This window comes from Betta splendens, chromosome 17 (genome assembly GCF_900634795.4).
Source record: "Betta splendens chromosome 17, fBetSpl5.4, whole genome shotgun sequence".
In the NCBI taxonomy this organism is placed as follows: domain Eukaryota; kingdom Metazoa; phylum Chordata; class Actinopteri; order Anabantiformes; family Osphronemidae; genus Betta; species Betta splendens.
The window spans coordinates 14,117,411-14,139,827 of record NC_040897.2 but is presented as its reverse complement, the minus strand read 5'-3'; the positions used below and the strand labels follow the sequence as shown (position 1 = coordinate 14,139,827).

The window sequence follows — 22,417 nt, the reverse complement described above, 5'->3', positions numbered from 1 at the left end:
TATCTTAATTGTCTTATCATGCTAAACTTTGCTATGATTGAAGCTCAGAATGTTTCAGCAATAATATTGCAATAAAGTATTAGACCACAAAAATGTTTATAAAATCACAGGAAAGCAATTAAAGTTCATACAAAACTGAGCAAAATCACCTTGTCTACAGTCATGGAGTCAAAATCCTCTCTAAAATAGCTGGAATATCAGAAACTGCAGTCACAATATGTCATTTATCTAAGTAAAAAAAAAGTAAATATATATATATATAAAAATATGCACTATGGCTGAATGTGGTGAGGCCGGGCTCAAGTTTGTAGAGCTGCTTCAGGTATCATAGTACAAGTTTAATGTAAAATATGGATTGAATATAGTAGTTTTGTCCTCCACAGACAATAATATCTACATTTTTTCTTAAGCAGTTGGTGAAAAGAAAAGCTACTAAGCTCCGGCAGGTGTTTTTGGGGAGGAACTGCTTTATTCCAAAAACCATAGCTGTACAACTGATGCAATGAATACAAATGATCCATAATAGCCACATTTTTAACATGCTCATAGTAAAAATAATCTTAGGAATAATATTTTTCTTTCCCATTAACAGTATGTTAACAGAATTTTAAAATGCATCTTATTGTGGAGGGAGAGAAAACGACTCAACATGATATGCATACAATACTTTATGGAGACACTAATTATACCCTGTACATTTTGTACAAATAAAGCAAATCACAAATATCAACAGTTCAACAAAATGTGGTCGTCATACATTCATAGTTAGCTCTGTGCCAGCGTCATGGCTCGTCAGGGTTTAACGCACAGGGACAAAACATGTATTTGCGGTACAACAAAGGAGGAGGGCGTTTTATGGTTCATCTGACTGATCACGTAACTGTTTTTATGCACATAATATATCAAGCACACAATATACTGGACAGTCCTTATTTTTCGGAAAGGCAATCAGTTGGGAGGGAAATGAATGATTGCTCTTTGCAGTTGATCTTGCAGTGGTCTGGACAGTATTCATAACCAGCGTTTTGATGAAGCACACGTCAGGAGTGTCATGTTCTAATGAGGCAAACAAGCAACAAACACGTTTGAACATCTCTTCCTGCTGCTGTCAGTCACTCCTTTCTTTGCTTTCATTTCATTTCAAATACTTCTTGATCAAGAAGGGTTGCTGGTATCTGTTCGTCCAACTTCACGCGCTGCAGGCTTTAATTTTCTGCCTTGAAAATAAGAAAAGAGCAGTGAAAATTTATTATATTTATCAGATTAGTTTCACCTGTATATAAAATTTTTTTATAATATATAATTTTATTTTATTTTTATAATATATAATTTTATATAAAGGTTATTTGGGGAAAAGACTTAACTGTGACCAACATTATAATAAACTCATGCAATGACCTGCAACCATGGAGATTTCCACCTGAGGACAAACCGTTCATTATGCCATCAACCTGACATCTATCACGCTCAAAGCAGCTGAAAAAGATTTCCGCTATCGGGCACTTGAGGACAGCAGGTAGGAAATGTCAGCCAAGAAGCAAATTAAATCTCATAGCGGTTTGTTCACACAAAGAAAATGAGGAGAGATTTGAATGTCGTTTGATGGAAAGTACGGAAGCGACAAAGTCCTATCTCTGTTTAGACTGTCATCAGTGGTAATACGGCCAAGAAGCTGCCTCTCCGTGGTCTCCCAGACGCAGGGAACAGGACAGAGCAGAGAGGATTAAATGATGCTGATAAGAACGGCACAGCGGTTGCTTTGGCTCCATGTAAATAAAAGAAAAACTGCAAAGTAGGACGATTAAACACCAACCTCACTCAGTTGTCAATGTCCGATATGTGGTTCTCTATCTGCAAAAAACAAGACGAAACTCAATTTAAATCCAGACTAATTCAAAGACAAATTTGTTCATTTGTTCTTCAATCATACGTACTGTGTGTAGAACAGATGTAAAAACAAGCCATTGGAAAAGTAGAGACAAAACATGCATCAACAAGTTTCATCAAAAGCCTCAGAATTATCAGTTCTGGTCAAAGTAGTTGCTGCATTCACCATTAATCCCACACTAACCAGTACACTTACCAGTCCATCCCACAGAACCTGCCAGTGCGATACACAGATGCTGCACCCGTCATTCCCTTCTTCACATACGTAATTCTAGGTTTCAACTGTTATTTTTTGCTGTTTTTTTAATCTATTCTTTGCCCACTCTAGCGTCTGAGTGCAGTTTCCCACTGAAACCGCAGGAATGATCTCCAGTTGAAAGGTCACACAGTTTAGCGCGCTCCCGTCTGCAGAAGTGGCTCAGCGGGCGAGTCGTTGGCTGAAAGGTCGCGTCTGAAGCGGCAGCGGCGGCTCGCGCTCCCGCTCGCTTCCTCCAGCGATGATGCAGTGGGGTTCACGGGTGACAGGCGGCCTTCAGGCACGAGGGGGAGCGTGGTGGTTGTCTGTGAATAGGCGGTGAGGGGATGGGGATCACGGCAGCTAAACAGGCTCTAATCGTGGCAGTAATCAGTGGTTTAGTCCACAAATACACGGAAACGCGTCTGTTGAAGGACTCGTGGGATGTTTTTAACAGCACTGCTGAAGTTCATGGACGCCACTGAAATTAGTCCCAAACCTCCGTTGCATTAAAACACTGTTTAGGTTAATTTAAGGTCAAATTTTCGGACCTATTTTAAAGATCTGAAAACCAGATGAGGACTGAATAATTCAGTAACGAACCAAAGGACAGACTAACTGTTGATGACATAAATTCTGAGAATAATAAATAAAATACAAGATTTTGAAGTTTTCTTGCTTTAATCTTGAAACGGTTGCAACGCTAATGCAAACACAACCACAGGCACCAAGGGGAGTGACTCTGAACGTATTAATGGATCTGTAGCGCATGCAGACACATTCCGCCCGCACCGCCGTCAGACCCGGCAGAACCCGTCCCCCCACACGTCGCCGTCTCACCATGTCGCTGGTGCCTTCATCTTCAAAGTCGTCCTCGCCGCCGTCCGTCATCTCCCCCGCCTCCACCTCGCCTGTCGCCTCCGCTTCCTCCTCACCAGAGTGGTCTGATGCATCGCCATGGAGACGCTCACACACCTCCTCTTGTTTCCTCTGCATCTCTGGTGAAACGGGGACGGAGAGACGCTGGCTGTTATATACAACTGATTACTTGAACTGATCTTTCTTTCAGACGAAATGATAAACCTTCAATATGTCACTTATCACTTCTCTCCTTGCGCTGCGTAAGGTTTTATATGATTCAGCAAACAGGTCCTCACCTCCCTGATGCCAGCTCTTACCAGCTTCAGAACAGTGTTGTCTCTCGATCTTCTCCAGACGTCCCAGCAGCGAGTCGATTTTGGTCTTGATCTGCAGCAGCTCCTTTTTGATGGTCAGGAGCTGGTCTGTCTTCACTGTGAGCATACAAATAATAAAGTTAAGCTCCACAGCAGCAGCAGCAGCAGCTACTCCACTGCACTGCTCCAACATATCTGACACATTTTCCTGCCAGAAATATGACTGATCCACAGTCAGTGATAGGACAGAGAGCTGGAAGCCAAAGTTTATGATATTTCACCATCTTTTAATGTGGATTGAACCTGAAAGCCTGATCAGGGCTGGATAAACAGTCCAGTAACAACCTGAATGTTGTGTTTACAGCCCTTTGGGAGTTAGCTGAGCAACAGTCTTTTATTTAAAGAATGTTTCTTCAACAGAGCAAGAAAAAGTGAATATAATTAAAATGGGACAACGTACGTTTAGGGGCGGCGATGGAGCCGACATTCAGGACACGAGAGCAGGACGAGGAGGAGGAGGAGGAAGAGCAGGCTCTGATGGGGAAGGAGGACTTGGTTCTGCGCGTGGACGGGACCACTAGCCGGGAACGTTTGATGGGGATCACAGCCCTGGTGGGAGGCACCACGCGGCCGTGGTACTCGAAGAGCCTGGGAACAAGGAGCCGGGATTTAATACAGGCCAATGCAAGACAGGAGGTCTGAAGGTGCAAAGCAGCTAATGCACAAAAGACATACTGAATGATTCAGTCAAATCCTGCTCCCCATTACCTGGGACATATCAAACCGCCAAAGCAGCAATAATGACTCAAAGCTGAAGGATTCAACTCGCAGGGATATTGCAAAGGAGAGGAAGTAAACAAACCAATGAAAATGTCAGAAGCAAGATACATTTTCTTCCTCGCTGGTGCAAATGACCAGCCGGGGGACTATCTGACATTCAGTGCCCGCGTATGCGGATAAAAGCATCATTAGCAAACCCAGCGGAGAGGAATAAAAACCTGCCCACTATGACATTTACCATGACTATGATAACGCAGTCACTGCGCCTTGGATGGAAATGGGCTCCTCTGTTCTAAACGCATCTTTATCTAAACGGCCGGCTGGAACGAGGCAGGAAGCGAGGGGCAAAATATCAAAAAATCCATATTAAAAGTTAAAAGAGGCCCAAGTACAACCTGACCAGTGTCACGAAGTCTGTTCCACGTACCTGCTGTAGAAATCGTCCCTGTAGTAATCATAGTCGAACTCATAGCCGCTGCAAACACAGAGAAGGGATCATTCATTTATGTATGATTAAAGATAATCAGCCTCAAAAGAAAACCAACATGTGCGTCTCTCAATATTCTCTCATTTTTGGCCTTTTTGGACTTTGGGTTGAGACAAAATCGAGCTCTAAATAAATATGAAGCTGGTAAAGTGACACCGACAGCACAGGTAGGGAACCGGCTGTTCCCACACAAGCACCGGCCGCCGGCGAGGATCTGAGCTCCTGTTTCACAGAGAGCGGCAGGAAACGGGAGGGAAAAGTAGGTCAGCGACGCAACACGTGAGTGAAGAGGAAAGCGAAGCGGGACGCGGCGCTCACACTGACCTGTAGAGGGACGACAGCGGCCTCTTGGAGCCCATCTTCGGCCTGTAAGGCTTGGGCTCCCCCGCCATGTTGATGTCTGGAAACAAAATGCCTTGTTATTAAAAGATCCCAAACGCAGCAGCCACAGCCGAGCAACGCGTGTAATGGGAGGATTTTTAATGGCAGGCAGGATTAGAAGAAAGAAGCCGACGAACGCTGGAGGCCGAATTCCTCTTATCGCTTCTGAGGCAGGGACACATCACACGGATTTCATCCTCGCAGTCTAATTCTTACCTTCACGTGGGACCTTTCTTCACACGACAATGAACCTTTGTGGAGAAACTGATTTACAGTCGCTGTTTTACGAGGGGGCATCAATCAAGACCGATCCAGGACAAAACATATAGTCAGCCTGCGTTCATCTCTTTATTTATTCACTGGCGACTCAACAAGACTCTTTAAAATTAGCCAGTTATAAGGAATTTAGGGATTTCACATCAGCTTGTGGACGCAATAATTGAAAAGAGGCCTGGAGAGACCAAAGGGCTTGAAGTTAACATGACGCTCTCCCTAATGACTAATGGAGCGGAACGCGTCGTGGGGCCGCGGCGCACGGGGACGGATGTGTCATTATCATTAGGCCGGAGGAAGGCGTGAGGAAGGCTTCACTGTAGAGACGGCTCCTCTGAGCCCCTGCTAGCACAGACCCCCCCCCACAACCCCAGCAGACACAGACTGATTAATTATAGTCATTATACTAATCATACACAAAAACGGCACAAAGCCTGTGTGTGTTTGTGTAACCGTGGAGGCAGGAGATGGGGCTTGTGTTGCTAAGCAATAGCCACTTAGGCTGTGACTGATACTGTAAACGCATGAGAAAAGAAACTTAGGATCCAGGAATACGAAGGGGAGAATCAGACATGGGACATAATAATTACGTTTTCATTGTTGTGCACATATATGAACCCGGGGAGCAGCTCCTGTTTTTGCATGTTCAGCATTAGAGGTGGAAACTGCAGCCGAGGCTTCTGGGCCTCAATCATTGGTGCCAGAGGTCCGACTGACCCGTCTGTTCTGACACTGAGCAACTGCTTCATTTAGTTCATTCCTGTTTCCTGACACACGAAGTCTGGGTGTAAAGACGTTGTGAGGCTTCAGCTCAGCTTCAGGCCTCGAGTCCTCTGTCTCTGCTTCATTATCAGTTGACCTGGCAGAGACAAGGAGATCACACAGGGTCTGAACTGAGAGGATGTTCTGGGAGGAGCTTGGGTTTAAAGCCCTCGTTCTTCTGTTTAGACGCTGAAGTCCAGTGTATTTGCCTCACTGGTAATAACACGTACTGCAGGGACCTGACTATGCAGCCGGGCCTCTTTGATCTATGACCTATGGGAATAGTGGGCGGCCATGTTTGAACTGCTCCGTGTCATAACTGCAGGAGACAGCGATGTGCTGCATCAGGCGCTGATCCGGGTTCTACAACGCGTTGGCAGGCGAGCCTCCACTTCTGGCGCAGAACAAACTCCACCTCTGCAGCTGCAGGTGAGCTGTATTTGATTAGGAGCTCATCCGGGCGCCCGCGTGAATACAAATGTGCGACGGGGCGACATCCTGCGCGGCGGCGCTCACGAATATAATCTGTGCCGCGCTCCCGCGCCCCATAAATCCCACGGGAGGACGCCGCGGTCTGATCTGGGCTCAAGGGCACGCGCAGCTTCCTGCTCATTCCACCTGAGCGCAGGTCCTCACGCACAGCGCCTGAGGAAACCAACACCGTCACAGTGTGTGTGAGTGCGTCCTGAGCACAAAGACGCACAAAAGACGCTGAACAAAAAAATAACAAATAATAAATCATGATTAAATGCAAAGACCTACACAGTCAGGAAGGATTTACTCAGACCATGACAGCTGTTAGGTTGAAGGAAGCACAATAAGACTGTGCTGTACATAGGAGAGTGTTCCACATGCACAGAGGTGCATTAATTACCACACAACCTTCCCTGTACTTCACAACCTTCTCTCAAGGAAAGTGGTTATTTGGCAGCTTGTCCCAAGGTTCTGAGCAGCGAATGAAGTGATTTTTGTTAGACCTGCTGAACTATGGCCTATCAGGAAGAAGGTGAAACTGCTGACGAACAGGTTATTACAGCAATTAGCAGTCAGTAGGAAATAAGTTAATGCTAATGATGATGCGTTGAACACTGCTCCGTGTTGACTTCACTGTCGCAGCCTGAGGGAGGATAAATTAGTCTTTCATCTCTTCTGAGTGCTTCCGTTTCCTCCTCCTCTGCATTACTGCCTTTCTTATGATGTAACTTTGTGGCTTTTAAGTGCAACGCGTTGAAACATCTTAACTGGAGCAGGTCCATCTGCTCCACCTGAGCACGCGCTCCTTAATCTGTGGCAGCAGCTGGAAACAAACAGGCCGGCGCCGTCGTGACATCACTGAGGCCACAGGGCGTCGGCGAGCAGCCAGAGACGGACGTCGCTAAGCTAAGATGCTACATGTTGATGTTCATGGCTGAAATAACGTAGGAACAACAGCCTTCGACGGGGAAATTCAATGAGATGAATAAAAAAGCTAAATCAGTTGAACCAGACACAACAACAGCAACACGCAAAACTAAAAACCCATCAAACAGTGATGCCACAGACTGAAGACCGAATCTGAGCCACTTCAGGTTGTTTGTTATTGTCACTTTACATTTTGAGGGGAAACATTTATTTTTCTCTATTCATTCATCACTAGATGCTTTAGTCTATTCAATATCTTGCATTACGCTGGGTATTTAAAATTCATCCCACCTTCACCTTTATCGATAATTGCAGTTCTTACACAAAGCAATAGTTAAAACTCATCATGTTTCATAATGTGCACTTTTATTCAATAAATCTCTGAATGAATGACCTTTACTTTTAATGTGGTTCAGCTCCTGTACTTTTAGGAAACCGCGTACTTGGCAACAGTCAATGCAATGGTAATAATGTCGAACCACGTCAGAATTTTGCTGCAGCTTTTTGTCAATGAGAAAACTTTAATAATTTGAGTTCTGGACAAAACAAGCAGCGTTTTTGTTTGTGAGCGAGCGGTGACTCATTTGAGCGCCGGTGATTCTGTTCTCACCTAAAGCGAAGCCAAACGAAACGCGTCTGAACGTCAGCGTTTCATCCTTTTACAGCAGATGAATTATTAATTCTCAACATGCAAAGCATGCAGCGGCGGCGCAGGTGCGCACGCGCTCACCTGGCGTTCAGACGAGCCGCGGACGACGGACACAAAGTTCACTCGAAGAACAGACCAAAATGAACGAACTGCAGCCACTGATCCAACACAAAACCAAGTCTACACAACAACGGACGGACACACAATCCTGCTACTAACACGGTTCGTCAAATCTCGCCACTGAACTGACTGAAATCTTTACAGGCGCGTGACTTTTCCTGAAAATCCAACCCTTTAATCTAAAGTGTTCCTTTCCTTGTTTGTCCTGTGCAAACTTGCCATTAAAGCTGATTCTGGTTCTGGAAACGCTCCGATCTGCAGAAACAGCGGCTCCGTGCAGAGAATCGGAGAAACAGCATCACGGACCAAGTTTGACTCCGTGAAAGACGTCGAAGCCCAAAAGCTGCTGAAACGAACTTTCTATAATTTACGCAACGTTAAGAACAGCTTAAGAACCGCTCTGGTTCCGATCAGTCCTGCGCACGTGAGGAACAACCATAATCTGCATGAGCTCGTGCGTCCGACGCGCCTCGTACTCACATCTGTGGTGGCGGCGCCTGCCTTTGTACGTGGTCATGACGACGGGACGGCGCGAGCTCCTCTCGTGCCGCGGCGCGTGTCACACTGCAGCCGGAGCCGCCGCACGCGCGCAGCCGAGGCGCCTCAGACCAAACCATTTGTCAAACGAGTCCGGGGGGAAAGCGTGCGCTGCTGCGCTCCGGCGGCTGGAGCGGGTTCAACGAGCCCACTTCACCGCGTGAAGTGAGAAAAAAAGGAAGGTTCGACTCAATGCTGCACGTTGGACTACGAAAAATGAACAAAACGGTCCTAATGAAGCAGGGGCGTCACTGGGGTTTTCATTTCCTGGTTCCCCCAACGCGCCCAACACCTACAAGAGCGTCACAAACGATTCAAACCTTGTTTCAACTCAATCTAATAATATAATAAATTAATAAATATAACTGCAATTATAATGTATATACAAATATTTTGTCAGGTTCTGACCTAGAAAAATGAAACACAGGTGTAGCCAGTACAGAATGCACATGTAGGATCATGTAAGAATAATAGTTTTAATAGTTTTATTTATTTATTTTTATTTTATGTCAAATTCTACTACGTGGGTATTTACTGTAACAAGCAATGCCTCCCTCCCTGAGCTCATGGAAAACAACACAGAAGCAAACAAACAAATAAACAAAAGATGAATAAATAACAACATGAAAAGATGATAACAGATAATTACAGTAAGGAATGGTGATAAAAATGAAGTTGAATGGAGTCAAGAGAAAAGCATTTTCACCTTCACGTTCCCTGTTAATCACAGACACAGAAGGTTAACAATAATAACCAATCACGGCCCGAACGCCTCCGGGTTGGTTTTCATCCAAATGCTCCAGCTGCAGTTCAACACTATGTGACCTCACTAGTCAAACCGTGTGCTTTCATTAATGGGATCATGTGTTTGTTTTCCTGGGCCTGATTCAAACGGGCTGAGCGACACGGACAGCGAGCGGCCGACTGAATCCCCAGCTGCTGCAGTGTTTGGGCTCCGCTCTATATGAAGCCTTGTAATTGTAATATCCAATTACACTGACATGGGGTCCGCAGCTGTCTCGCTCACAGCCTGACGTCTTAATAAGCCTCTCGCCTCCTTTGTACTCGTAAAAAAACTAAAAGCGTGTGAAAGATGTGGGCTCAGCATTCAGGACTCGCAGCTTCAAGGCCGGTCTCCGGAAATTAAAATTGTCCATTTTGACAACCTCAGAGGAACATTTGAAGGACATCTCTCATTTTTTTATGAGCGTAAAATGTGCCACAGAATATATACAGCGCCCTGTGTGAATGCAAAGCAGAGCTGTCAGCGAGCTGTCGAAAACGGCCGTAAATTACACAAAGTTGACATTTTCATGGCACGAAATGACTCGATATTGGTTGCAGGCTGGAGTCTGGGGAGCGGAATGAATCGTACATGCTGGGGACCATAAAGCATGTCCTGAGCGCTCTGAATATGCTCCCAGCACCATCTAGTGTTCACACACGTGAACAGTTTCTAACAAGTCCCAAATACTGTAATAGCAAATAGTAAACAGAGTCTATAACACATCCTGAAATATAGTTGCACTATATGATTTAATAGTACATTTTAAGCACGTGTTATAAACCCTGCAGTTTATCAGATAGTGAGTGTAGTATTTTAAAACTTCATATCTTATATCTTATTTTAATCTTTTTGAGTCTTTTTTTTTTAGTACTTTGCAGTGCTGTCTTCCTTAAACTTCTCTTTAACTGTTACAGGTTGTAACATACTGTACAACCAGATGCAACGTGTCCACACATCACACTAAATTACTTTGTGTGGTTTTATAGGAAAACATCCACGTTATCTGCCTAAAATCAAGCCAGTCATATGTGCTTCACTTTTCTGTAGTACGACGCTCAGACACAGGGAGGCGCTCAAAGACCAAAGCAGGCGGCAGGCGCGTGAAACCTGTTACTGCGCAGATGTGATCAAAGCAAGCACTGATTGCATGAAATGAATCTTAAAATTTTCACAGCTGTGTCCAGGTTTTATCCACTAAAGCGGAGAACGAAGCGGGGAAACGCTGAGCTGCAGAAGAAGCAATAAAACCCAGCAGACGACTTCATCTGGAGCCGTCGTCTCAGGCCAAACACCAGCGTGACTCCGCGTCACTTTTACTTGCGTGAAATGCTCGAAAAACACAGTGACCGCAGTCGAGTCGGGTCCGGGGGAATAAACGCGAGCAGCTTCGCTATCTGGCGCCGTGAGGTTAAAGTCGCAGGTTAAACTCTGACCTGTGACCCCGTGACCCCGTGACCCCGCTGTCACGCGTCACAGCTGCTCCTCGCATCCACCTTCACTGCGTGTGATTTAATAACGCAGCCGATTAAGGATTCGCATCTCGTGCGGCGTCAGAGCCAAACCAGATGTAAGGCTCATGTTTAAAAGATAAAGTGCCGAGGGTTAAATTTGGCCGGGGCGGCGGAATAAACGCGGAGCGGGCGACTGTGGGCGTCTGCTGGAAGCCTCTGACATTTAGGGTGCTGTTAGAACACACTGAGCTTATTGTGTCTCGGCCGGCGTGGCGTTTTGTTGACGAGGCGGAGGCACAAACAGCGTCAGACTCTGTTTGCAGTCTGGTGTGTCGACAGCATCGTGCAGCCCTTGTTGTTAAGGGTCCCGCTTTAAGGAAAGGAGCCCGACACCAACCAGAGCTGATGAGATGGAGATGATAAAACCTCTGCATCAGTGCATTAAACGTGGTTCTACAGCAGAACATGGCTCCTCTTACTGGGAGCAGTGGGAGGCAGCTGACCTGTATTTAAACAACCTCTAGGGCTCAAATTAGCGCGTTATATCTGAAATGCTAAAACATGCTTTGCCGTTTAGTCTTTATGCTAATTAATTTCCCCATTTAGCTTTTAGGGAACAAGCTAATTACAGTATCTACAAATTGTATAATAACGTTGTCCATTAGTCTCATTGTCTCATGATTGGATGGATATTGAAAAAAGCCCGTCTAACAGCGTGTCGCCACATATTCAGAGCAGGTTACAGTTAGCTTCAAATCGCATCTAGCAGAGAAAATCCTGGCCCACAGTAAATAGCAGCGTGTAAGTAAGTCAGCTCCAGTCATCTCGCAGCCAAAAACGCAGGGTGGAGGTTCCAGATGTGACCCTGCAGCGCTCTTATTCATATTTAATGACAGGACAGGGCCCAGGGAGGGCTTTTATTTTCCATGGAGGCTGCTGAGTTAATCAATAAGTAATATAAGGAAGATTTACAGGGATCCTCTGACTGTTTCCTCCGTGTTTCCAGTCTGAGTCGGGTCCACGCTGCAGCCTGGTGCTTTTTAACTCCTACAAACTGCATCTGGATCGCGTCGTCTTCACACCCAAAGGATCTACGGATGAAATTTAGGATTCCCAGCAAATTAAAATGATGTCACCGTTAGCACCTCTACCCTCAGGACGTACGAGCCAGATGGAGGCTTGATGTTCTACCACAGAGTGACTCGTTCTGCCGGAGTTTTAAATAAGCTAAAGGTTCAGACTGACAACATTAATATCATCCTTCATCACAGCCATTGAGCCTGTTTCACGACTCGTCGCCCGCTCTCGTGCTGCTGCAGTAAACAGGCATGGGACCAGTTACCTAGTGACTGCCCGGCGATGACGCGGGCGTTCTCGCCGGCCACGGCCGCCCTGGCGTTCCTCTCGCTGGCGTACTGAACGAACGCGTAGCCCTTGTGCACGGAGCAGCCCACGATCTTCCCGTATTTGGCGAAGATGGCCTCGATGTCGGCCTTGGTCACGACGGCCGTGTTGAGGTTGCCGATGAAGACGCGGGAGTTGAGGGAGCGCGGGTCATTCTTGTTGGTCACGTTGCTGGTCTGGGTCTTCCCAGTCATCCTAGTGGTGCAGCACTACCTGCTGGGAGACACAGGTCACACTGCTCAGGCTGCACCGTGGCGGCCGCACACACAAACAGCTGCTCGGCTCAGCCGAAGCCATGCACCCGTGAGCGGAGTCGAATAAAAGTCTGCTTTCATGAATCCCACCGGACGCTCAACAAACAAACACGTTCTCTTGTTCCCGTTTCATTGGAATTTTTGAAAATGAAAGTGAAATGTTTCTAAACCCGATCGATCGCATGGTGCAGAGACGTCGCTGCAGCTCTGTACAGATAGTTTTCACCTGTGGAGGCCGACAGTGAATCAGACGTGTGAGTCTGACTACATGTCAACTGTTTCACTTCACACCGAAGCCTCAAGGATCCTCAGAGAAGCAGCTTCCTTCCTGCTCCTTCACTGCAACACATCTGGGGAAATATTGACTTCAGACATCCTAATATTGGTTTTCAGCTGAAGTTTGCAGGTATTTTTGATTAAAGGGCTGCATTTGAATCTGTTACATTAAGAGCTGATGCGGTCGCAGCATTGAGTCAGCGGAGGCCAGACTGTGACTCAACAAAAAAACAAAGGCTGTAATTGATAGTTCAGAAGTTCAGATAGATCAGAAGTGAAGTTCATGCAGCAGCAGCATCTTCATTGCAACAGAAAGCTGGTCAACGGGGACAAGGACTCAAGTGGACCGACAAATCATCACAAACGAGACCTGAAACAATCTCTGCAAACATCACTAGTCCTCTTTACACCCGGTGCAGCCTGCTCTGTTTGTTCCCATAATGCAACAGTTCTCCAGAGGGATCACACAGTGTCACCACAGCAGCACAGATGAGCTTGGCACAAACACACAAAGACCAAAGAAGAAGAAACCTCGCCGGCGTCTGCTTCGCGCTTTCACCCACATGCAAGTCGTATTTTCATCACAGCAGAAACACGTCAGAGACTGAGAGCAAAGGTTTAAGGTGGAGCACAGCTAACGCTAATTAGTTTTTTTTTTGTAAAAATGCCCCTTTAATAATAATGATAGTAATAATATCCATTAAGGTTATTGAGAACCCAGATTGTCCAGACTTCAGTTGTGAGTGTGTTTAATCTGTAAATATTCCGAACCTAAAAGCTCCTGAACATTAAGTCTGTCACGTATTTGAACCTGCAGCCGCTCTCCCCCGGCGTCACGTCACCGTCCTGCCTCCTTTTTACCTCCATCCTTTGCCTCCACCCACACGTCGTCTATTCTAAAGCTCCTCTGCTGCGCTTAATAGATTCTCCTCGCGCGTGTCACAAAATGGAAGGTAGATAACGCGGCTGCGACTCCCACAATGCCGCGTTTTTGTCATCGAGTTTTCAGGAGCTGATTAAGTTAATTATCAACAGAGCAGGAGACTAAAAGTCCCACCAGTCAATCCAATCAAATCCAATCAAATCCCAGTTGCAGCTTCACAGCCACTTAGTGGCTGATAAATGCAAAGTGCATTGAACGGCTTGTTTAGGCAAATGCACAGAGGTGATTCCTTCAGAAGGTGGGTTTAAAAAGCAGGAGCGCATTTAAACAGGTTCAACCTGAGGAAATGAGACGTCCTGGAGTTAAAGCCACGCTGAGCTGGGATTTGGTGCCGGATGAAAGCGTTGGTTCTAGAGACTGAGGCAGTGAAGACCTCAGCACAGGTCAGAAGATACAGAAAACTACCTCTGCTCCTCATTTTCTACCTGCGTGAACAGTGAACGTGGAGCTGCAGCACATTTTAATTCAGCGTGTCGTCTGTGGACACCTCGGGCTGGAGCCTCTGACCCTGCAGTTAGCAGGCGTCCGACGCCATCTGAAGATTTATGACTCTGAGGAAAATGCATTTTCTGTTTTAGTGGGAACAGTCCAGCGTCACAGAGCTGCAAACGGGGAATAAGCAGCTCGCTGGCGTCACCACGACGTCCCAGCATGCTCTGCTCCAGCACCACTGGCGTTGATGGAGCTGTGGTGAACGTGTGATGACTGAAGAAGGAGCCAAGTCCTGACCTCAGCCACTTCTGTATACATTTTCATTGAGGTTCAGACTCCTTCAGTACTAAACTCAGACTAATGGGGAGCACAGCATGCAAACAGAAGAAGCACCTTTGGACCAAACAGAAACAGTAAATTGCTTCTGGAATGTCTGTTTTTCTGAGCGTTAAGCCTGATGCAAAACTTCAGCGTCTGGATACGACACATTAGCTCGACTAATGGCCTGCAGTTTGCTTGGAACTCCGTAAACTCGTCAAACTTCTATCAGCAGCTGACAGCGCCGGGCGGTCACTGAGCAGCCGCTGAACTAGAGGAAGCTGTGAATAACAGCTGGATGCATCTGGAGTAAAGACACAGGACAACTACCGCTGCTCACCTCTTTATTAACCCATTTTGTCCCTTAATGACATATTTTAATTAAAAAATGGTTACATTATTCTTGTAGCTCGTTTAAATTGGAAAGAGAGAGACTTCAAAGATTCCTGTACAATATTCATGAGTCTCTAAAACCCTCAAAGCCTTTTAAGAAGCAGCATGTGGCATAACTGCTGGCAAACACTGGTGGAAACGTCCCAGGCCAGAAAACACACTCTGAATTCAGAGCAGCCTGATGGGCAAGAAATGAAGACACAGATTGGTTCGGATGCACCTGCGCTTGTTTAACGCTCCACAGAGTAGCTGATCGCTGCCATGTTCCTTCACGCAAAGACGACGTGTTTGTGTCTGAAGACGTCCTCACAACATGGAGCCGAGCGGCTGACACCGAGTTTTACAGCATCCCCTCGTGTGCCAGAGGTTTCCCAGTGTAAGTATTTTATGGATCCTCTTTGGTCCTTTCACACCAACTGTCAGCAGCTTCAGAGAACAAATTCTCCCGAGATAAAGAAGTGAGGAGCTGGTGAAAGTAATCATTTTCACTTCCTCTCAGCCTGATCTTTCCTCACTGACTCGTGCCGCCGTCGGAGGAGGAAAGATGAAAACGCGATATGACAAATGCATATGTGAGGGATGCATTCGGGCCACACTCGCTCGGCGTTTTATCTTTAGCGAGACGATAGCGAACAGCGACAGCGACAGCGTCTAACCTCGTCTGAGATCAGTGTGTCGACGTCTTCATAGCGTCTGCTCGCGGACGTGGACACATGCCACTTTCTGCCTTATCACACGCTGGAGACAGAGGCTGAAGTAAGTGTCAAGTTTTAGTGCCCCACAAAAAAAAAAAACCTGTGCGAGATAATAAAATCTAACAGAGGATTCTTTGCTTTCCCTTCAAACGGCAGCCAAACACGTTACAAGGGAATGAATGTGGCCTGAAATGTAATTACATTTTTATACAGTCTAAATTTACGAACGACGCTGCCAAGGGTTATTTTTCCTCTCACTGACAAACATATGCAGCATGAAATATGAGGATTTATCAAAATGTGCCTGTGAATAACACAAAAGCCGACGAGCATGTGTGTCAAACATCAGTCGACGGCTGCAGCTGACCAGACTGCAAATCTGAGATAGCTGAGAATATGAACGTGTACGATAACATCTTAATTATAATATAAAAAAAACACAACATTCAGTCATAATGAAGAGAATCTGGGTTAAAATACGGTGCCTGTGTTATATTTCACAACCAGATTTAGCAATAAACTATTAACTATTGTACAATAAAACATTCCCATTAATTAAATCTCTATTTATAAAAAACAACATTTGAGTTTTATAGGTGATAAAATGAAGAGTAAACATTTCCTTCAACTCCTGGCAGCAGGAAGAGGTGTGTGAGCGTTAACACAAGGTCCCTGTGTAATAATAATAATAACAATAATAATGCAGCACAAGCTCCAGTGTCCTTTTTAATAACGCTTTCTTGCCTTCATTCAATTCCTTTCTTACTCCCTCGCAGCCATAAATTACTCAGCTAATGCCCCAACAGCAGCAGCTATTGCTGAATCATTCAAAGACCTCAATTAGCAATTAAGGGCTTAATGAATAGAGGTCCTTGCTGGACCATTCTGTTCCCGGCCCAGAGGAGCCTGGAGCAATCTAATCTCTCCTGCAGGACTTGTACAGTAAATATTGGCTAATGGTGCAGGGAAGACGGAGAATAGCCAGTTATTGCTCATGTATAATGAGCGACTTGCCTTGCAGTTTGGAGCCTGTTTACTATGTACCTGGAAATTCTTTGAAACGGTTTTGCTGAGGATCCTAACAAGGAGGGATGACTGTCAAGCACTGTTCTTATTTTTCTCTCCATTCCTACAGCCCATTACCTCCTGCATAATACCTGTCTTGAGGTTGAATTGAGGAGGAGTGGGGGTTGGGGGGGGGGGGGGGTATAGCAACAAAAGGAGCACGGGGAGATACTGTACAGAAGAGAGGGGAGGAACTGAAAAGAGGTTCGACGGAAGGAGCGAAGAAGAGTTAAAAAGAAAAGGTGGGGGGGGGGGGGGGTTCAACGCCAATCATCTTCAAGGAGCTTAGAACTGGTCCTCGGACCTGAATATCAAAGATGGGGAATGCAGGCATACATCATGCGGTAGGTAGGCAGTGCTAGCTTATAAATTATTACTGGGGCTCTGTCCTTTTATATTACCATTCTATAAGCCTTTTATCATTTACATATTTTTTCATAGCTTTAATGAACTGACTTTTTGAACTGTAAGGGTTTGCTTTGCTGTGTGAGAACCCACAGCTTCACACACACACACACACACACACACACACACACACACACACACACACACACACACACACACACACACACACACACACACACACACACACACACACACACACACAGCTCCCACCAGCCTCATATCGGCTCCTCCGCCTCCTATAAGAACACGCCAAGGCTCCCTGTAATGTTGTGACTGAGGCCAGAGCTGTGGCGTAATCTGATCTGAGCAACCTATGGCCCTGATCAGCGATGACAGCCGGGAGATAACAGCAGCGTGACCTATGCAGAGAGATGGGACGGAGCCGCACGCCTGCAAGGCCGTTTATCTTGCATCCCATAATAACATCAGGGCTGATTATCGTCCACATCACGACATTTGAGTGGGCGCTTATCGCCCAAACGTGAATCTTCCAGGTCAGCGTGTATTTTCTGAGCAACTTGAAGCTGCGTGCGCCGTCGGCTTTTGTAAACTACATCAGAACGGAACTTTTTGGGTCACATTGATGGTGAAGCGCTCCTCAGATGTTGTCTCATTGAATCCACAGGGAAATATGGTTTAAAAGGGAATGCGCTACATGGAGCCAGTGTTTTGTTTTGGCCGACTTCTTAGCTTCAGAAAAGGCTGGTTGCGTCACCACGTGTCGCGTTGTTATCGTCGGACCGCTCTTAAAAGTTTATTTCTTTAATTCATGTGGAGACTTGCCCATTCCCAGGCATAAAAGCCGGATTACTCCTACATCACTGTGTGTGTTTGAAGATGGAAGCAGGACAAAAGACTCCACCTGCTGTTGTAGCAGGGGAATCCGCAGCCCCGCTCCAGGGCATGCGAGCACATGCCATGATTTCCCCACATCTCTTGGCACGGACATATTTCTCCATTTCCTTAATTCTCCTGTTGTGTAAGTGCCAAATATAGCTTCCGCTCCACCAGGCTAAAGTAACTGGGTCACTAGAGCTGAGAGTAATTAGCTGATAACAAAATATGTTTCTGCTTTACGGCACCAGAAGGATGTAAATTAGGCTGCAGCCGTAATGTTAGCGTAGCGGTTTGACGGGAGGTGAAAGGTCAAAAGGGACAGGCGAGCACCTGGAGGTGAATGGAGACGACCTTCAGTGTTGGCAGGAAACACAATTTATGTGAGACTAAGCTGCAGGTTTGCATGAATGCTGAAACAACAAAGCTGGGATATTTTATGGTGAATGAGATGTAGGCAGTGCTCCAAAACAATAAAGAGCGCTCACGTGAGCAGGAAATAGACACGTTAAGGTTCCTCGATGGTCCTGTGGCTCCTCGGTTTCTCTATTTGTTCACAGGCGTTTTATAGCACCTGAGAGTAGAACGGAATATAATACAATATTCATGCAACAAATGCTACAACAGTAGTGTGAATAATACACGGTGTTTAATTTCTGTTCTGATGCTGTGGCTAAATATTTGTTTAGAGTAGAAAAAATCCCCACAAATCCCAGCGGTGCTCTGTGAATTCTGCATTGTCCTAAATCCAACAGCGTTAGTCCATCTGAAAACACTGACGTGGCCTCATGTGCAGATGTCGGCCCAGAGGTTTCAGCTAAAAAACACACCTTTTCCAATGCGTTGGCCTGTTTCCATCTACCTCGTTCCCTGTGTGAGGGCCCTGGTTCCTCAGGGCTGCTCTTGGACAAGACACCAAAACTTTCATGAAGTACAGTCCCCGACTTTCTAGTAACAACTACTTTAACAACAAAGGGGATCGATAAAGTGTGTTGTTATTATGAAAACAGCTGGGCACCGCAGACGTTGATAAATGTTACTCGAATAGAAGTTTATATAGCATTTGTTGGAGCCTGGCTCTGTTTTCAGGCAGATTAATTCACAGTTGGTTCTCTAGATGATTTTCAACAGCAGGACAGCGCATGATTATGTTCATTATAATGTAGAAACATATTCAGCTCAAGCCTGTGGCTCACTGATGTGTTTTTAATAGTTTTCGGACTACAGCAGAGCTTTATGGCGTCTCACCTTCGCTCCAACACCACCTGTTGTGTTCCTGATGAATCCGCATTTTAACTGTGTGTTACCTGATACAATTACTTCTTTCAAGGTAAATACTGTTCCCACATTTTATTTCAGGCATATTGGGCTTTATACTAACACATCAATAGCTTTTTACATCCTGTAAACTGGATCCCAACATGAAGGTCAGGTTTTACAGCCAGTTTACAGCTGTTGCGGATGGTGCTGCTGTAACGCATGATGACGAGAAAAGCTCATTTCACCAAAGAATAGTAACAGAGTAGTAGTATTGTTTCATTGCTCTCATGAATTTCTCCTGACAATATGTTTAAATTGAGTAAGAATAAATACACATGAAATAACTCATCCAAAACAAAAGGAGCCTATTCTGAATGACTCTTATCTGGGGTGAAGCCCGCTTTTAGCCTTTTGAATGGAGGTAGAGGGCTTCAAATAGCTCAGACTCAGACGTGTTCAATGAAGAGGGCAGAGGTTAGCGAGTACAGACACTCCAGACGTCCAGGCAAGAATCAACTCGCTGCAGCTGCCAGCGTAATAAAGCGCTGGCAGTTGTCCATGGTGCTGAAATCAGCCACTATCTCTTTGAATGGAGAATAAAGGGAGCTGGCCGTGGTGCTGAGATACTGATGGTGCTGGGCTAATGGCACGTCTCCCCTGAGAGGCAGGTGCATGCGTATACAGTACAGTGCACAGGCCGGTGTCTATCTAAACGGCTCAAAACACTGACTGTACTGAGAAATGCGTTGAATATGGCTGATGGAACAGAGTGTACACAACCACGGGCAGCAGATATAATAGGGAGCAGTGAGTGTTTCCACATACATACTGTAACACTGAGCTATTCTATGCTTAAAGGGTATTATACATGTGTGTGCTCGTGATTTGATTCCGGTCATCATGTTTTTTTCCTCTTTCACATGCGTGGATAAAAGGAGAAGCTGCTCCCCTTAATCTGTGCTCTGACCTACGGTGTGGATGCTTTACTTCCTTATTTTACAGAAGATGGACTCTGTGGTGTGTAGCTTTGAAGCAACCTTGCACATTGTACACATGTTAAGGGTCAATGATCATCCCAACCCGCGGGTGCAGAAACGTGACGCCAGGCCTCCACTGACGCAGACAGATTACTGACCGGTCCAGAGATGCCTGGCTAAACTTTATTCCTTCCCTCTCCCCCCGGGGCTCATAGCGATTCAGTGCATGCGCCTATAGGCCGGCTATTCCACTGCCATCCTCCAACTTCATCCCTGGTGAGAGATAAGTATTGTTTGCGTAGCAGCACATTTCATGCTCGGCTTCCCCCACCTGTTCCCTGACCTGCAAAAGGCTGGAATAACTGTCAAACGCCTTCACCCATATCTCGCGGGGATGATTGAAAGCTGGGTTTTGTCTCGAGCTGTGAAAATTTTGGAAGGCTTTCTTTTTAGCCGAGCACAAAAACAAACTTCGGCTGAGGATTTTAAAAGGGGTCATTTGGGAGGTTAACGCCACATTTTGTCTGTTAATTGCAGGAGTGTGTTTCCGAATTTGTCGCCTGCAGGTTTGTGGGTGAGCTCCGGCCGCAAGTCAAGGTCAAACTATTAATCAAATCTATCAGCCTCATTTGCATAATGAACCTGCAGAATTTGCCCAGGCCTAAAGGACCCTGCTCACCTCAACCCTTCCCTCCCCTGCAGCCACAGTGCATTGAGTCATCCAGCCAGTTTAAGTTCCCAAGCTTCTCCGCGCCGCGTGTGCGACAGTTATCAATCCCAAACGCAACGAGGTCTGTGTGTGCGGAGAGAGAGAGGCAGCACCGCTGTGGCTCGTTCAGAGGGCAGGAATCTGTGGCAGCATCCACAGCACGGATTGGGATTTATTTGTGGTAAACCTTCCAAATTGCAGGGACTGGAAGGCAACTTTGAAGGACAGAAATCCACCAGGCACGAAACAGAAAGACTTAAAAAAAAAGATGTGTTTTATGTGCGTTTCCTTTGAGCCTGCATCGCAAATCTAGCATCTAAACATCAAACTAACAACACAAATCCAGCTCGACTTAGGAAATTTAGGTTAAAAAATTGAATTAAGGAAAAAAGTTTGAGAGAAAATACCAAAACAAACTCCAGCAAAGTTAAATTTCTCACCTATAAGAAAAGCAAAATCCACAAAGATGAAAATCAAAAGTGTTATTTTTGCGCCCTCGGAGACGTTCAGCCTCCCCCACCAGAGAAACACCGCAAGATGAGAGAAAAGCAAAATCACACCAAAACAAGCCATGACCGAGGGGAAAAAGCCAGAAAACAAGCAAAAGGTGCACGTTTTACAACAAGTCAGCGCGCAAAGAGAGAGAGAGGAGCGGAAAAAACAGCAGGAGCGTCCGCAAGCACGTAGATTTCTCAGCGGACGTCGCCGGAGCGCCAACACTCAGCATCCAAAGATTGAAATCATTGCATGCAGAGAACGAGAAAACATTCTGCCCATTGTCGGAACAGCGAAGAAGAAAAAGAGGCTCAAAACGTGCGTGAGAAAATGTCAGTGGAAAATGTACTCACCGCGCGGGAGTAAAAGGGTTCAATTAAAAAGAAACTGGGCGTATAGCGGCGGAGGGCTGGAGGTATGCAGGCGCGTGCACCGAGCCTCTGCGTCCCCGTCGCGCTCTCTATCGCTGCCGGTGCTCGAGTCACGTGACGCCGCGCTGGCCGGAGTTTTGGAATCGGCGCGAGCGTTTCTCGAGGAGCCACGCGCGAAAACACTCTGCGCCGGAACGGAGGCGAGCGTCTCTGCTCGTGTCATTGATTTTGCTGCTCGGCGCCGTTCGAGTTTCTCAAAATAGGGTCCGGGGTCCGCCAGGGGTCAGCGACCGCGTCCCTGGAGGGTCCGTGTGGGAACGTGAGGTTGTGTTTTTTTCCCCACCTAGAATCAGGTATACACTGTAAATTCACATTGTCAAACACTGGAGAGTTATCTCCTCAGATAACATCTTTTCTTCAATTAATTGTTTTATTTGGTGAAATATTTTTATTAAATATTTATCTATTTGTTCACTGCATTTAATCCTGAAATGGCTCAAACCACAACTGTAAATAAAAGTCCAAGTTAAATCCTCAGGGTTCACAAGCTGAACTAAGGCTGCCTGGTTTTCAATTACCTAAAACCACAAATAATCTTTTATTGCACCAGAAGACAGTGGGACTGGAATAAGCATGTTTTCAAAGATTATGTTTAATTTAC

The 22,417-nt window shown here is 45.9% G+C and overlaps 1 protein-coding gene across 2 annotated transcripts; it reads right to left on the bottom strand.

The window, feature by feature from the left end:
* Window positions 1-447: 447 nt before the first annotated feature.
* On the bottom strand, window positions 448-21,965 carry LOC114844470 (RNA-binding Raly-like protein). Of its 2 annotated transcripts, none has more exons than XM_029131854.3 (9): window positions 21,739-21,965; window positions 12,268-12,545; window positions 4,889-4,964; window positions 4,505-4,552; window positions 3,758-3,945; window positions 3,301-3,414; window positions 2,963-3,120; window positions 1,814-1,851; window positions 448-1,217 (listed from the first exon to the last, which is right to left on the bottom strand). In XM_029131854.3, exons 2-8 carry the CDS (start codon window positions 12,521-12,523, stop codon window positions 1,819-1,821), a joined length of 873 nt encoding a protein of 290 aa, XP_028987687.1. In that variant the 5' UTR covers window positions 12,524-12,545; window positions 21,739-21,965; the 3' UTR covers window positions 448-1,217; window positions 1,814-1,818. The 2 variants fall into 2 exon arrangements, with proteins under 2 accessions (XP_028987687.1, XP_028987686.1); XM_029131853.3 differs by having other exon boundaries at window positions 12,268-12,542.
* Between the last annotated feature and the right edge of the window lie 452 nt (window positions 21,966-22,417).

Excerpts from the sequence above, each read along its gene's own strand:
- LOC114844470 (XM_029131854.3), bottom strand. The coding sequence starts at position 12,523 with ATGACTGGGAAGACCCAGACCAGCAACGTGACCAACAAGAATGACCCG. Across the intron at positions 3,946-4,504 it reads AGGGACGATTTCTACAGCAG|GCTCTTCGAGTACCACGGCC; the intron begins GTACGTGGAACA and ends CCTTGTTCCCAG. Across the intron at positions 1,852-2,962 it reads ATGAAGGCACCAGCGACATG|ATAGAGAACCACATATCGGA; the intron begins GTGAGACGGCGA and ends TGTTTTTTGCAG.